Here is a 17,491-nt window from a genome sequence, read left to right as displayed (position 1 = left end):
TTGTTGTCTTGTTTGCTTTTTTATTTGAAGGGGTTTTGTTTTTTTTTTTATTTTATTATGCTATGTTAGTCACCATACAATACATCATTAGTTTTTGATGTGGTGATCCACAATCCATTGTTTTCGTGTAACACCCAGTACTCCATGCAGTATGTGCCCTCCTTAATACCCATTACCAGGCTAACCCATCCCCCCCCCCAAAACCCTGTTTGTTTGTCTCTCTCAATCATCTCCATATATCCAGTGCCCAACACACTGCCTGAACCATAGGAGCTCAATCAACACTGGGAAAGAATTAACCTTGGAGGTCCTCTAGTTGAACGGCCATCTGTTGTCAGAATCTCTGCCACAAACACTGTGGCCAAGTAGTTTCTTCCTGTATACCTCCAGAGACAGGGATCTCCCTATCTCCCAAGGCAGCCCATTCCACCTTTGGACAACTCTGAAATCTCCAATTCTGTTCCTAGGGCCACAGAGAACCAATCTATTCACCTGACAGTCCTTAGATAACTGAGGTCAGTCCTCTTGCCCCCTGCCCACACCTGGTCTCTTCAACCATCCCCCATGGTACCCAGTCCCTTTACCATCATGGTGCTTGCCGAGTACATCCAGGGCCATCGACTTTCATCTTGAGATGAAAGGCCAAAAAATGAACCCCAGCCCCCAGGATACTCAGAGCGGAACAAGGTGAGGCCACTGCCATCCCAATTCTGGGTTAGTGGGCTTCAAAGCATTGCTTTTAACAGCAGCTCAGTTCAGTTTTAAGCTAAATCTTATGTAGCACTTTGACAAACTGATTAAACAAACCAAAACAAGGCTATCCCTTGGTTTCTCCCTCAATCCCTGCCTCCCCAAGGCCACCCCAGGGAACCTCCTCAGAACCCTAAAATGATTTCTATGCATGCCACTTCAAAGGCATTTCCCATTAGGTAGCCATGTCCCAGTGTTAACTCACACTATGCTACAGACAGCTAGACTCTGGAACATTCTTTTAAGTACCTGAGTAACAGATGAAAACAAGCTTTTGTAGTAAGTCCAATAAAAAAGAAAAGAGAGAGAAAGAAAAGAGGAATGCCCCCTGCTTCCCACTCTCCTCCAACTCCCACTGCCCTATCCTGAGTTAAGCACTACAGACAAACAGGTCATGTACATCCTACTACCTCGCTCGATCGCACATACATTTATGTACATATGCACAACCATTGTATAAATAGGACTGTGTTCTTTCCCTTCCCACCGTGTCTTGGAATCTCTCTCCCCGTGACTACATATGGGTCTAACTCATTCCTACCTCTCTGCACAACACCAACTTGGAATATGAGTTGGTTTATTATTACCACATGCCAGATATGACAAATAATTCTAATCTGTTTCCAAGCTGTAGGGCCTGCCTGTAAAATCCCATGCTCCATGGGGCACCTGGGTGACTCAGTCAGTTAAGTGTTGGACTCTTGATTTCAGCTCAGGTCATGATCTCAGGGTCGTGAGGTGGAGCCCCACATAGCATCGGGGTCCATGCTCAGGGGGAGTCTGCTTGACATTCTCTCTCTCCCTCTGCCCCTCCCCCTGCACTCTCTGTCTCTCAAATAAATAAATAAGTCTTTAAAAAAAAATCCCATGCTCAGGACAGGCCATCATTCTGTGGTATTAAACCACTCTTTTTGGGATGCCTGGGTGGCTCAGTCGGTTAAGCGTCTGCCTTCAACTCAGGTTATGATCTCATGGTTCTGGGATCAAGTCCTACATCGGGCTCCCTGCTCAGTGGGGAGTCTGCTTCTCCCTCTCACTCTGCCGCTTTCTGCTTGTGCTCTCTCTCTCTCAAATAAGTAAATAAGATTTAAAAAAAAAAAAAGTTCTTTTCCTGATGGACCTTTTATGTTTATGCAGCTTTTTACTATTACAAACAATGCCACAAAGAATATTCTTGTACATAACTCTGCACATTTCCTCAGGATATGTTCCAGAAGTGGAATGACTTGATCAAAGGACATGCAACTTTTTGTGATTTTGACAGACGCACTGCCCAGCTCATTTCCAAAGAAGCTTCTAATTCACTGTCCCCACAACAGTGTTCATCTCTCTTTATCCTTACCGACCCAAGATATTATCAAGCCTTTTCATTTTACCAAATGGGATTTTTTTAATGGTGCCTCATTGTCATTTTTAATTTTCACTCCAGACTCCTAGCGAATTTGAGCATCTTTGCATATTCTTTGCATGCTGGGCATTATCAATAATATTATAGGTTTCCCTTTTTACATGTACCTCCTTAATACAGTTGGTTTCGTTTTTCTGTAAAGTATTTGGTGGTGGTTCAACTCTATTTTTCTCCAATTAGATAGTAATTTCCCCATCATTATTCTTTTTTTTTTTTTTAATTTTATTTATTTATTTGACAGAGAGAGACACAGCGAGAGAGGGAACACAAGCAGGGGGAGTGGGAGAGGGAGAAGCAGGCTTCCCACGGAGCAGGGAGCCCGATGTGGGGCTCAATCCCAGGACCCTGGGATCATGACCTGAGCCGAAGGCAGACGCTTAATGACTGAGCCACCCAGGCGCCCCTCCCCATCATTATTCTTAAGTGGTCAGTATTTCTCCACTGGGAAATGTTATCCTTCTCATAAACTAAATCCCCATATATACCTACATCTGTTTCCAGTCTCAATGTGTTGTTCTGTTGCTCCATTTGTCTGTTTCTGCACCAGTACCACACTATTTTAATTACTATGGCTTAACGTTATATTTCTATGTCTGGTAGAAAAAGTTCTCTGTTGTTCTTTATAAGGTTTTCCTGATGTTTCTAGCCCATTTCCCCTTCCATATGAACTTTAGAATCAGCTTGTTGAGGCTGATAAAAATCGCCTCAGGTTTTTATTGGGGTTGCACTGAGTTTATAGATTAATTTGGGAGGAACTGACATCTTTACAATATCATATAAACACGGTACGTCTCTCCATTTATCTAGGTATTCCTTTATGCCTTTCAGTAAAGTTTTAGAGTTGTTGGGGTTTTTCTTAAATATCTATGAGTCACAGATTCTTGTTAGGTTTATTCGTGGATATTTTGTGAGGCTGGTTGCTATTTTGGATGAGATCCTTTTTGTTGTTGTTGCTTTTTTCCATTACACTTTCAGTCTCTACACAGCTAATGCTAGGTCATTTTTTATACTCTTGGGTTTGGGGGAATCCAAGAGAAAGTCTATTAAATGTCATCCAATTAGATACAGCTCAACACTCCACAAAGCCTCGATAAACTGAATACTAAAAGAAGGCCAAAGAGAGAAGGCTCAGAAATGCCATTAGAGTCTGTTACAGACAGAAAACGGGGCTGGATGCCTCTCTCCCAGCACACCACCGAGGGGGGCATCGCAATAGGGAATTTATGACAGCTCAGAGTTGGCTCCCTATCATCGGATTCAGAAAGGCTGACTCAGGACAATCAAACCCACAAAAGACTGAAGTTGGTAAATAAGACTGCCATGTTATTTAATTTACAATGGGGCCTTCCATTTGAGTAACAAGAATGCTAATGTCCTCCATGAAAGCACTCCCTTGCCGCTCTCTGAATATCGGGGAAGCCAATCAGGAGTCACATTAGACATACCTGGAACTACAGGAAAAGAAGACAGACAGGCTTTAGGGAAAATTTCATCCAGGCCAGAGAGAGATCTAAGAAAGCATCCCTGCCTCACCACACAGAAACCCTCTCTGCAGGAATGAAAATGTTGGTGTTCCCCCCCACCAGATGATGCTAGATTACCAACTGCCAAATTCCTGCTCCTCAAAACACCCTTTCTCATACTACTAAATGAATATCTCCCATAGGTTTATAAAACAGTTCTCTAAATGAGATACAGTCCAGTAAATTAGGGTTCCAGTTATTAAATTACAAGCACAGGCCTGTTCTAAATCATCGGGATTACACGTGGGACATTGTGATTGATGCTGGGCCTTGCCAAACTCCTCTACTGAAAATTCTTCTCTGCTGTTAGTTTAACCCACACAGAGCAACCTGGTTTCCATATTGCCAAATATGCTCGTGGCATGTCTCACTACTGCGCCCCGTGCTGCCAACACTGTCCTCGTTCCTCTTCCCAGCTTAACATCCACCCCCAATTTGCACCCTTTGGCAACCAGTTATGAAGCCACCTCACTGTTTAATATCCCAACCCAACGTTCTCCACCTGCTACTGACTATAAGGACATGCATGAGCCAACCTGTCACATGGGCTCAGTGGCATCCCAGTATACTATGTCTATTATATTTCTTTACCTACCCACGTAGGAATTGGGTTTAAAAAAAAAAAAAAGGAACTAGAAAGGCAGCATGCAGTTGTGAAAAGAACATGAAATTGGGAGCCAAACAGTCCTGGATTCATATCCCTGCTCTAGCACCTACTAGCTATGGGAGCTTGGGCCAGACATTTAACCTCTCTTTGATCTCTCTGGATTTCAGTTTCCTCCCCTGTAAAATGAGGATAATAATACCCAATGTGCTAGGTTGATGAAAGGTTTAGAGATACAATGCATATAAAGTTCTAGCAAATGCTAGACTCCCAATAAAAGTAGCTGCTATTAGCATTTTATGTAATTATTAAACTCATGCTGTGTTTTAGTGATCCCCTAAAGACAAACAAAGACACTCAGCTCCACTGGTCCAAACCATCTACAGTTCTTTACAACAAATGTATCTCTGGTTGCGTGAGATCCGAATGAGAATGCACCAGGCAGCGTGGTGACTTGGGAGAGGTTCAAGCCACAGAGCCGGCATCTGGAGCCAAGGAGTCAATGGGTCAGGATCTGGGGAGTCTGCCAGCACTGGACTTGAGTGTAGAGCAGATGATGGGTCAAACTCAAGGGTCAGATCAGGACTGAGGTAGAAGCACTAGTGGACTGCTGGACTTGAGGCAGAAGCTTTGTCCTTTTAATACTTCCTGATAATTGTGGGTCTCTGCAAACCCACAGCTACATAACCATAGCCAGAGGCAGTATACGATGGCATTCAGGTGACATGAAACTCTCACTTGGGGCAATTCTAGGAGATCCTGGGCGGTGCAGTCTAGGACTTAAGTGCATGGGCTCTGGCATGAAAACCTTGGGTCCGAATGTCAGCTTCGGCACTTACTCGCTGTGTGATGTCAGAAACAGTACTTTCACCTCTGTGTGCCTTGATTTATCTAACTATAAAATGGGAATGGTAATAGAACCTACATCACAGGATTATTATGAAAATAAAATAACACACATCACACTCTTGGCATCATTCCTTACATGTGATAAAGTCTCAATCTTAAGTATTAGTATTATTTGCACCGCTGTTATCAATTCTGGATCTACCAGTAACTAGTGGTAGGAACTCAAGATTTTAGGGCTTTAATTTCCTCACCTGTCCAGTGGGGAGAAGAATCTTCTCTTCATGCCAAATGGCACAGAACAGCAACTAAGTATGACGCATTATTAATAAAAAGGAGCCAATGCTATATACTACTTAAAAGCAGACTTTGGAGTCAGCCAGTCATGGATTCAAGTCTCGGCTCTGTCACTAACTTTACACAAAGCCCTTGATATCTCCAGGCCTCAGTTTATCTGTAAAATGGCACTACTGTGAGAATTTAGAGAGAGAGTGTTCACTAAAGCTCTTAGCACAGGACCTGGCACTCGGTCAGGATTTAGTAAACTCTGCATATGCCAATGAGCCAGGTCCTTACTCTCACAGAACTGGGAAGAGCTGGGGCTGACTTGTCCCACAAAGTCTATGACTTTGGCTCCCCAGTGCTTCTCAGAGGTCTGAGGAAGTGCTTGGGAAGAAGGGCAGCAGGTGGGCAAGGAAGCAGCAGCTCATAAACCAAGCCTGGGCATCCTCTACTCTGATGCCCTCAGTCCCTGGCTTTCAGCAGACTGGTCCAGCTCTCATGCTAATCCCAAATCCTGTCAGAGCCAAGTTCACATTCGAGCTTCTCCAAGGAGAGCAGAGCCTGCTCAATGGCACCTTCAACTTGGTTCTCCTTCTCCTACCCTCAAAGGTGTACAAGGAGATAGGAAAATAAGTGGGATGGGGTCAAGATGTCTGTATGCAAGTCCCACCTTAGTCGCTGAATTGCTGTGTGGCCCAGGGAGAGTCCCTTTCCCTCTCTGGGCCGTGTGTAAAATGAAAACGTTGAGACAGAATTCTCCACAGGTTCTTTCTAACTGTAATATTTGATGATGGTGACAGAAGTATGATTCTCTCATCTATCCCAATCTCCATTCCTGCTGTCTTAGCTTAGCTCGCCCTTCTTGGGCTGCCACAACAGCCTCAAAACAGGTCCCCCTGTGCCTGTTTCTCTCACTTCCAGGACTTCATGGTCTTCCTGCCATACTGACCTTTCTGAAGTCAAACAGAGATATTGCTCCACTGCTTAAGACCCCAGCGGTGCCCAGTTGACTACATGACAAAATCCAAACCCCTTGGTTTGGCAGTTAAAGATATCTGCAGTCTCAAATCAACCCATTTTACAGCCTTATCACAGCAGAGTAGTTGAGAGCATGAACTTGTATAATCAGACAAACCAGATCCAAATTCCAACCTTACTGATTACTGTGTAAGTTTGGACAAATTATTTAACCTCTATGAATCTTCGTCTATAACTCAGGTTGAAAATACCTATGTTATAGGATTGTTTTAGAGATAAAATGAGATGAAATGTGTGGCGTGCTTAGCACAATGCCTAGAACATAGTAGGTCCTCAATAAGGGGGACCTATTATTACTTATACGGCTAGTGGTTGAGCTAAGCTGAACGGTCGGAATGCCCCTACCTTCACATCTTTCTTTGTGCTGTTCCTTCTACATGAGATTCCTTCTACCTGCAACTATATACATCCTAATCTAAAGACTCTGAGGAGGCCACATCCCAGTCCTCAAGTCCCGTCCTGCTCTAAGCCTGACTCCTCACCTCTGGACTTCCTCCTCACACATCCCTGTCCTCCTTTCCAGCTGAAATTAGATAGAGCTCCCATCTCGGAACAACACCGGACCTAGAGATGCTAACTTCAGTAAGATGAGGCAAACTGAAAGGAGCTATTTCCTGGAACCCCTGGGTGGCTCAGTCGGTTAAGCATCTGCCTTCAGCTCGGGTCATGATCCCAGGGTCCTGGAATTGAGTCCCACATTGGGCTCCCTGCTCAGCAGGGAATCTGCTTCTCCCTCTCCCTCTGCTGCTCTCTCTGTCAAATAAATAAATAAAATCTTAAAAAAAGGAGGGGGGGGGGCTATTTCCAATGTCACCTTCTCTCTGAAAGCTTTTCCAGATTCATCCAACCTGGCTGGAAACTATCTCAATGGCTTGAGAGCAATATCTAATAGCAATGTTTTAAAACCCCTTTGACCTCTGTCACTGTCAGTTTTGTATGGTAGATATTTGTGTCCATATCTTGCCTCACCCGCTAGATAATTGAACAAGACCTTATGCTTCCATCGTCACCATTCTAGGCCTAATACACGTTTATAGAGTAGAAATGAGTCTAGAGAAGAGACATCCCTTGAGAGCCAGAATGCTGAGACCTAGGAAGGTCTAAGAATCTGGTTCTTTGTCCATGGCTTGGGCGCTGTCTCTTGGCTCTGACTGCAATGGTAACAACATCCCACCCACCACATCCCCTTCTCACCAGCACACTCACACAGGCTCTTTCCTACTAAAACGCTTCATGCTTCCTCTTTTGCCACAGTACTGAGTTTAGAGGAGTTTACTGGAAAAGGTTAGAATCTGAAATTAGACACAGTGGGGGTGGCAGTGGGGGGCAGATCCCACTGCAGGTGGCACACAGAAAGCGGCCAATAAATGTTTATTGAATGACAGAATGAGTGAATGAAGGGATTAATGCTCTGCCTTGGTCTTAGAAGCAAGGTAGCTGCCCAGGTACCAGAAAGCAGACCATCAGGGACTCTTCACAGGGAGGATGGGTGAGTTGATGCTAAAGACTATTGAGCTAGAGTTCTGGAAATCCCTCCCACCTCAGACTTAGATGGGCCACCCTTGAGAGCTTGAGACCTGGAAGCCAACTACCGGAGCTGGAGCCTGAGGTTCTAAGGTAGAGAACTCAAATGTTGCTCCTCTGGCCCCTGAACCTGAACAGGGCCCCCCAGCATGTCGAACACTGACCAGCGTGATTGCAGGGCTAACTAAGCAAAACAGCCTTTAGCCTTCAGCCTATTACACCAATTACATCGATCGCCTCCAAACTGCATTTCCTACTGCCGTTTCCCAACCAGAGGGGAGAAAATCGATGCAACAGCTTATTTGGGCAGCAGCTGCTGCGGGCAGAGCGGGGGCTGCCGGGAGGAGGAGTCAAGCTGCCCGAGGACACCAGATACATCCTCCAGGTCTCCTGCTCTCACTGTTCATCAGCCATTTCATCACGAGACCCTATGGCTTCTACTTTGTTTTTCTTCTTTTAAGGGATGTGCCTTTACCTTTTTTTACCATCAACATGCATTTACTTTTATAATAAGAAAAAATATTTTTTAAATATCAGTCATAAAATGCAAATGTAATAATGTCCTCCCCTAGTTAAAATTCTTCCAAGGCTCCACATGACTCTCAGGATGAAGCCCAAATTCCTCAGGGCAGTTGGCGAGGCCCTGCAAACGGTCCGACCCTTTCTCATCTGCTTGCTCTCCTTTCCAAAGGGCTACGCCCTGCTTTGCCTCTAGGCCTTCCCATATGCAGTTCCTCCTGCCCCAGAGGGCTTGTCCTCTTTGGCTCAACCATATCTGGTCTGACCTTGAGTATCACTTCTTCTGGAGCCTTCCCTGACCACCAGCCCCCAGTCTAGCGGGAGGGCCTGTCTTCTACACCTCCCTGGCACCCTATACTTAATCCTTATGGGAGCCCTTATGTCCGTGTGCTGTCAACATTACACTTAGGCTCTGTGGCTGCAAGAACATGTCTTTCTTGTTCTCGGCAGATCCTCCATTGCCTAGAACAGTGCCTAGCACTCAGTAGATGCTCAGTTAAATGTTGCCGGAAAAAATTAAACTAGTAGCAATTAGCTATTCGATTTGGAAGGGTTCTTTGAGACCATCTATCCTAACTCCTTTTAACACTAGAGACGCAAATTCAGGTTCCAATCGTGGGTCCTTTACTGAATTGCTATTTGACCTTAGAAAATGCCTTCCCTCTCTGGGTCTCAGGCTCTCCACTCTCAAATGAGGAAAGCTCTTTTTGCATGAACTTTTTCTGGCTTTGCCTCCTCCTCCCTCTGGGTATTGGGTGGCTCCTAGGTGCACTGACTGGGTGGTGCAGGAGAAATGTAAGGTCAGGTTCATCCTCTCAAACTGTTGCTGATCAAGTGGAGGAGATAAGACACATACAGTGATTCTGTTTTGCTGGGAGATCAGAAAAGGAAGAGGCCATGGAAGCCTGGGGGCATCGAGGCTCCTGCAGAAGCTGACGCCGCTGAAGCTGAGCAGGCAGAATTCACGGAGGCAGCGAGGAGGAGAGAGGAGTATCCCCGGCACCCAGCTGGCTATCTGCCCCTGTGGGACGGAAAGGCGGGTGGGGCTGATGGGCCTTCGGAGCCCAGCTCTGCCACTTACTTCTGGGCCTTGGACAAGTTTCACAACCTTTCCAAACCTCGGTCCCCTTCCCCTCACTACGGGAACTTGGATGTCTAGCTTGCAGGGGTTTTGCAAGGATTAAGTGTGTGAGACAGTATCTAGAACGGCGCCTGGTACCTCACAGACCATTTTAAGAAATGCCACTTTCTTTTCTTCCTTCCAGCCACATAAACAGGATTGACATGTCACTGGCAAGAACCTCAAAAGTGCAGCTGGGGTTTGGGGACTGGAGGCTTTTCCTGCCCCACCACTCATGGCCTGTTTCCTATGACATGACTTGCCCAGTGCCCCATCACACACACACACACACACTCCACATAAAATTGAAGAGAGGAAGAGAGGCTACTTCTAATTCCCCCATCAGAGGTGGCCAGATTGGGAGCTGTCCATTACTGTCAGCAGGAAAGACCAAGTATCAACATCCAGGTCTGGCCTAGAGTCCTCCCTCCACCAATGGACTTAAAAGACATGAGATTATGAGACCAAATGTCATTTTCTATGGGGCTGGAGGGAGAGGCTTCAATTAAATTATAGCACAATCCTATAAAATACCTTGGAACACTTTATGAAGCTATTGATATTTCTGGAGGCAAACAGAATGAGGCACGTACTGTGGGGGGAACTGGTAGGGGTGAGGGTGAGGGTGGCGAGGAGGGTTGTTTGTTTTAGTCCATCCCTGCTGATGACAGATCGAGAGTGATTAGGAAGAGAAAATGTAGCACGACCTCATTTCTCCAGCACCTTCAGGGGAGGCAGCAGGCACTCCTGTGTGGAGATGATTCCTGGAAGGACAGCAGTCCAAGTTGGACTTGAACCGAGGTTATTGATCTTTTGGGGAACTATAGACCTTTTGAGAATCCAACATAGACAGCCATGTTCTTCTTCCTGGGAAAACACAAATAAACCCCAAATTCTACTTGCAGTATCATAATATTCATAGATCCCAGGTTTACAATGCCTCCCTAACAAAATCGAAAACATTTCTTCCTGAAAATATTTCTTAACTTCATGACCCACTTTCCTGGCACGGAGACCTACCCATACCACTAACTGCTTCTTAGACTGTGATTGGTTGCTGAATGGACTCTTTCAGCAATCCTAGGACCAGCTGAACAAATCCTCAGCTAGGAGTCAGGACTCTTGCACTCCACAGTCAGCTCTGACCTGCCTTTTCAGAGTGATCCTGGGTCAGTCTTAACTCTCTGGACTTCAGTTTCTCCATCCAGAAAAGAAACCAAGGTGGGGGGTGGGGGAGGGAGTTTTGACTAGGCCGGCAATTCCTACATACATTCTGTAGAAGGCAAGCATCATGCACAAAATGCAAGAGTTCTGTACTCAAAATAAATCAGGGAAATATATATTCTATTCCCCTCTCGGAGATACATACAAATAATTAGCATATTATGGTCTCCAAGAACTCCCACAATAAAAAAAATCAGTTGCATTTGGTTTAGTCCAACATTTCCCTAATTGGTTTGATCATGACTTTTTTTCCAGCAGAATAACTACACTGCAGTCCCATCCGAGAAGCATTAGACTTAGCACTGAGTTTAGAACCCAGTAAGATGTGACTCCACGTCTATTAATCCTCCGCAGGGGCGCCTGGCTGGCTCAGTCAGTAGGGCATGCGACTCTTGATCTTGAGGGCATGAGCTCAAGCCCCACGTTGCGTGTAGAGTTTACATTAGGAAAAAAAAATTAAAAAGGAAATCCTCCCCAAACAAATAAATCAACATGTGTGATAGAAGGTTGCAGAAGGTTGGGATTGAAACAGAGTGGTATGAACTCTAGGACCAGGAGGAGCACCGCAGAATTCACCCATCCTTCCTTCACTGCTTGGGAATTAATTGTTTTCTTCAAGTAGAACAGTTTGAATGCTCAGGCAGCAGCTTTCAGCCTCTCCTTTTGCTCCGTCAATCTACCTGGAAGAGTGATTCTCAAACTTCACTGTGCATGAGAATTACTGCCCTGACAGCCTCCATAATAAAAGGGGGACTTCAACTTTATCTGGGATGTGCTATTTCTCTAGTCAAAAACATGAAGCAAACGTGACAAAATGTCACTAGGATGAAAACAGGTGTTTATTATTATCAGGTGGAACTTTATTTTTAAATTTTTTCAAAAGAATACCATTTAAATAATCTCAGTTCAGAGCTGAATATACTTCATAGGGCATGGAGAGGATTTTCAGGGATGAATCCCCTGACTTTTTTCCTGAGGCACAGACTTTATGTCTCATCCACATAAGCTGCAACCATCCTCATAATTCTCCAAAAGGGACTTCGGGGAGCACTGAACGAAAGCATCCAGGCCCTCCAAGAGCGGACATCCGGGGCCTGACCCTGACTCCAGCTCCTTATCTCCTGGCTGTAGGACTATAGGGTCAACATCTTCCTGAGGCAGCAGTGGAACGACCCCCGGCTGGCCTACAATGAATACCCGGATGACTCTCTGGACCTGGACCCATCCATGTTGGATTCCATCTGGAAGCCTGACCTGTTCTTCGCCAACGAGAAGGGGGCCCACTTCCACGAGATCACCACCGACAACAAACTGCTGAGGATCTCCCGGAATGGAAATGTCCTCTACAGCATCAGGTGAGCTCCACACAGGTTCACCCCTGCCATCCTCCTCAGGATGCACCTGGTCCCATGGCCTCCTGGGGGCAGACGCTAAGAGGTGGGCCAACCATGGGTGCACAGGCCCGGGCAACCCCACACCTTTGCACAATGTGCAGAGCCAGCTCTGTAAATTACACTCAGGGAGCAAGAATAACATACTGGGCGAAGTCCTAGGGGTGAGTGGTTCGTTATAACCAGGGGAACCGAGGAAGCATCTTAGAGACAGAGGGGTTAAGGTTAGGCCCCTAAGCTTACCCAGCATTTCAATAAAACAAGAAGGGAAAAGAGTATTCAAAGACAGTGCTCAGTAGCAGGGGTGTTCAGTTACTCAAGATGAATAAGTTCTAGACAGCTGCTGTTCAACATTTTGCCTAGAGTTAACAATACTATATTGTACCCATAAACATTTGTTAAAAGGCTAGATCTCATGTTAAATGTTCTTATCACAATTAAAAAAAAAAAAAATAGTAGGAGCAAAGGCACAAAGCCTGAAAAGTCATAGCAGCTTCAACAAAAATGGGCCTGCCAGGCTACTCACAGGTACAAGCCAGGGCTGCTCCCTCCCTTCTATGAACCCCTTCCATCCTCCATACCTTGCACTGAGTCTAGGAAGCTGGGACCCCCTTCCCAGCTGGGAGGTATCCTGCAGATACTGGTTAGGGGCAAACTTTCAGAGTCTCCTGCCAACTCTTCCCATGTAATTCCCCATTCCTACCCCCAAGTCATGGAGAAAATGACCAATGTCCATGCTAGATTCTTACATATGTAGCATTCACTGAGAATTTACTGACCAGGCTGGGTATTTTACATATATTATTTGTAGTCCTCCTAACAATTCCATGAAATAGTTTCTATTACGCCCATTTTGCAGATCAGACAAGTGAAGATCTGAAAATTTAAGTGACTTGCCAAAGTTCCCACAGCCACCCAGTAGCACAGCCCCGATTCCAATCTGTTGGTGTGCATCCGATGCCCACTCAGAGCCTAGCAGAACAGTGCCCGGCATTCAATAGGCACTCATTTGATGAATGAATGAGTATGTGTTTATTTCAAAGAGCTTCAAAGGGACACTGGCCCTAAATGACTCCTCCTCCCCCTCCAGTTCTTCGGGGAATAAATCTTTCTGTTTCCATTAGGAGATGAGCTTTAAATGTCCAGGCCCATAGGCGAGGCTGTAACCATCCTAACCTTCAGATGTGACTGGACTCAGGGTGACTCCTGCGAGCAGGCCAGGTGGGAGAGGGGACTTAAGAACCTCAGCAGGGAAAGGAGGCACTGAGGAGAGGACGGCTGGGAGGAGCCAGAGGTGGACGTGGTCTTCCTCACCCTGGAGCCCATCCTGCCAGTGCACATCCAGATGGAAGGGTGGTGGGCTCGGGATGACCACCAGTGCCCTGATGGCTGGGGCAGGAGAGGTTACTCTGCTGGATTTTGCTGCTGCCAGGCTGCTTTGGTATCTCTACAAAGCTAAGCCCCATGCAGCATGACAGAAGGACAAATCAGCAGAAAGTGATGTTCCCAAGGTCATTCAACTTCAGAAAATTAACCTAGTGTGACAGCTGCCCTACTTTGGAGCTTTTATCTTCAGAAATTCAACTCTGTTCACTTTCTCTTCACTTTCCCCCTCCCTCTCCCTTCCCTTTTCCCCCCACTTGCTTGTACCTTGTGCTTAAATGGGGCCCAAACCCAGAGCAGTGGGTGTGAGCTGGAGGGAGGAGGCTGACACAGGGCCGTGTGCTCACCATGTGCAGTAAGGTGCCGGCAGCCGAGTGTCCCTAGACCACCACCAATGAAGCGCTTTCTAGGAGAGCAGTGTCAGAAAGTAAACACATGAGCTCAGAATCCAATGGCCAGGAAACACAGTTCTGAATCCGGCCTTTGAGCCATCATGCGCTGTGTGACCTTGCAGGAGTCCCGACCAATCTTTCTCTGCACCTCAGTTTTCTCAACTGTCAAATGAAGGAGTTGGTCTGATGATCTAAGCCTCTTTGGGCTCTGAGAGCCTTTCTTCTCTATTCTCTGCAGCAGGTGCTCCGATGTGGGCACAGCCTTTGAAGCTGAAGCCTTGCATCCTAGCCTGAACTGTGGACTTTGCTTCTGTTGGGGGACTCCCTCTGGTTCTAAGGCTCAGCCTCGGCAAGAGTGGAACAAACCAAAATAGACAGCTCTCCCAGAAGCCTGGGGCACCCACCACTTCCCAGCTGACCCCAGCACGAGCCCACAGGTGTGAGCCAGCTCTGTTTGGACACCCAGAAGGCAAGGGCCTCTTTAAAATAACGTTTGATGAGTCCAGTGTATGAAGGGAGGCAGCAAAGAACCACTTGAAGCCCCTGCTGCAAGTGCATCTGGATGCCTGAGGCCTGGGGCTGCTCAACTTGGAAGTCAGCCTCTGCAGAAGAGTAGGGATCAGGGGCAGTGCCTGTCCTCCAGGCCTTCATTTCACTTGCTGAAAGCAGATGTCTAGAAGCCAGACAGACTCCACGGAAACCCAGAAGTTCCACCGACTGTATGACTTTAGGCAACCTACTGTATCTCTCTGAGCCTCCATTTCCATATCTGGAATGTAGAAATATACATATATTATTTCAATAAACACTAGTTCCCTGACCTCCTTGACCTCTCCAAGATAACTGATTTTCTGGTAATAACTAGAATGGAGGTGCAGCTTCCCTGGTCTGTGGCTCTAGCATCATTCAACTCCCTTCTCTTCTCAGAATCACCCTAACACTGGCCTGCCCCATGGACTTGAAGAATTTCCCTATGGATGTCCAGACGTGTATCATGCAACTGGAAAGCTGTGAGTCCCTTGCATGAGGGCTTTAGAAAGAACCAGACTCCCCTTTACCCATGGGACCTGCAGAAATTCCCATACAGCTGCTCCTAACTGCTAGACCCCACGAGATGACTGTCTGAGCCCAAAATACCAGATGGGGGGCTTCGCTTTTGAAAATGCATTAGAAATCTAAACCCCCTTACTGGCTGGCTGAGGCCCAGCTTTGGAGCCAGCAGTATTCTCCCAAGAGGCACTGTTCCATGTCCCTTGTGAATATGCTCTCCAGGAACAGAGGAGAAAGAGCTTGAATAAGTCACGGTCCCTGAACTCACAGGGATGCTCCCTGCAGCTGGGGAGACAGACAGCTAGCTGCACAAATAACTCTAACACAGGGCAGCAGGTGGTAAGTGTGTTGTTGGAAGTCTGAATGCTGTGACTCCCGGCAGAAAGAGTGCTTCCTTCTGACTGGGAAAGAGAGGGGGCACTGGAGAGGGCTTTATGTCGGAGGTCACAAGTGAACCTACTAGAGGAGGGAGCTGACTTCTTTGACTGCAAACAGAAACCAATCTAATTTAAAAGGTGGAATTCAAGGGAAGGACATAGGGCTTCCTCACGGACTTGAAAGAGAAACTGAAAGTACAGGAACCAGGGCAGAGGATTTAGGTGGAGCACCACATCTGAACGGAATTGGCACCAGCCAACTCCTGAATCTTCTGTCACTTGACTCAAGAGTCAAGTCCTGGGACAGAGCGTCTGACTGGTCTAGTTGAGTCATTATCTAACACCTCGGCCCCCAGCTGATAGTCCCACAACAGTATTCTGTAGAGTCATTCCCCAGAGGAAAAGCTGCTGTGAGCAGAGCAGGGAGCTTGCAAGGATGGTACGCAGGCCAAATAGCAGATGTGAACTGACTAGGACCACAGGGGTAAGAGGTGGAGGCGAAAGGACAAGCCAATATAGGATGGTGGGAGGGGCAGGAAGGGAGGTAGAAGGCAGGGGGTTGATATAAACAATAAAACCAGTTTTAACCTCCTTAGTTGCAGGGGAGGTGGGGAGAGGGTGGAAGAGGAGTCAGGAGGGGTGGTGGTGAGGCAACATGGTCTCATGCGTTCCCTCTAGTACCTGATGCCTCTCAGTCTCTAACCCAAACCAACTCTGACATGCCTCAAATAAGTGCTTCTGGGTGGTGACCGCTCCTTATTCTGATCCCCCATCCCAGTTGGATATACCATGAATGACCTGATCTTCGAGTGGCAGGAGCAGGGAGCTGTGCAGGTGGCAGATGGACTAACTCTACCCCAGTTTATCCTGAAAGAGGAGAAGGACTTGAGATACTGCACAAAGCATTACAACACAGGTAGGTCCAAACATTCATTCAGACTTTGATCCAATAGATCTTATGAGGTGCCCGTGATGGACACAGTTCTGTGTTTACTACCTAGTGGTTAAGAGCATAGTCTTTGAAACTCTGATACTTTCTTCCCAGATGTCCTGGGGCACATAAGTAAAGCTCAGGCCATAGCTCACTGCAAGGGAAGCTGGGAGACACAGTCTTCATTCCAGGTAGCAGCATGTCCAGGTCAAAATGAATCCTATTCCCAAGGCGGAAGGGAGGAGCTACTATTAGGACATCTAGCATTGTCGGTCACAGGGGAACTGGCATTTCTGACAGGACACAGTACACAGAGTGCTCTCGTCAGACCCCAGAAGGAGGAAGCTGAGAGGTGGCACTGAGGTTCGTAAACAGTGCAGTTGGAAAGGGTCCCCCTAGACTGCGAGCTGCAAGAGGGGGAAGAAGCCACGGCTGTTCTGCTCAGCTCTGTCTCCCAGGCATAGCACAGCCTTTGTGGGAAGATGGGATGCAGGAATGAACTGGGATCGGACCAAGACTGGCCTTGCCTGCCCTGCCGCAGGCTGGGAAGGAGCTCACGGAGCCACAGCGGAAGAAAGGCAGTCAGTCAGTACGCAAGTTGGAGGGCTGGGCAGGAGGCTGCTGCTGAGCCCAGCTGAGGAGAGTGGAGGCATGAAAGAGGCTGCTGACAGGGGCCAGGGAGGGGAGGACATGAAGCCGGGGGGTTGAGAGAAATCACTGGGTGCTCTGCTGCAAGTAGAAGGCCCAGGGCAAGGGCAGGCAGCGTGGGCTCTGGTCTGTTGAGGACAGCTGCCCCCTCCTGGGTCACCTCCGAGATGCCTCAGAACCTCCAGAGATACTCTCCTGATCCCTGGGCATGCTGAGACGCAGAGAGGTCATGGGACTCCCATTAGCAGCCATGAGAGCAGTGACTTCCCACAATCACAGAGTCACACTGACTCGCGTACCACAGCCCGAAACTGTTCACATGGCGTTTTCTCATTCATGATCTCATTCGCTCTTCACTATTCCCACTTCAGTGAGAGCTGAGTTCTGTGCTAGGCCCTGTGGATTCGAGGGGGAGAGGCTGACGAGGCCCTGCCCACACAGGGCAGCCAGTCCAGGGAGCTCTAGGAACTCCCCTAGTAAC

At 47.1% G+C, this 17,491-nt stretch overlaps 1 protein-coding gene across 2 annotated transcripts in view; it reads left to right on the top strand.

Annotated features, from left to right (window-relative positions):
- GLRA1 (glycine receptor alpha 1) overlaps positions 1 to 17,491 on the top strand; it is an 81,169-nt gene that overhangs the window by 46,655 nt on the left and 17,023 nt on the right. For both annotated transcript variants that reach the window (XM_032395271.1, XM_032395272.1), the window contains exons 4-6: positions 11,970 to 12,193; positions 14,932 to 15,014; positions 16,210 to 16,347. In XM_032395271.1, the coding sequence (XP_032251162.1) occupies positions 11,970 to 12,193; positions 14,932 to 15,014; positions 16,210 to 16,347 (445 nt within the window). The remainder of the gene's footprint in view (positions 1 to 11,969; positions 12,194 to 14,931; positions 15,015 to 16,209; positions 16,348 to 17,491) is intronic.

Source organism: Phoca vitulina, unplaced genomic scaffold, assembly GCF_004348235.1.
Source record: "Phoca vitulina isolate PV1807 unplaced genomic scaffold, GSC_HSeal_1.0 scaffold83, whole genome shotgun sequence".
Lineage (NCBI taxonomy): Eukaryota > Metazoa > Chordata > Mammalia > Carnivora > Phocidae > Phoca > Phoca vitulina.
Note: the sequence above shows the minus strand (reverse complement) of the source record. Positions and strands in the feature narration are given on the sequence as shown.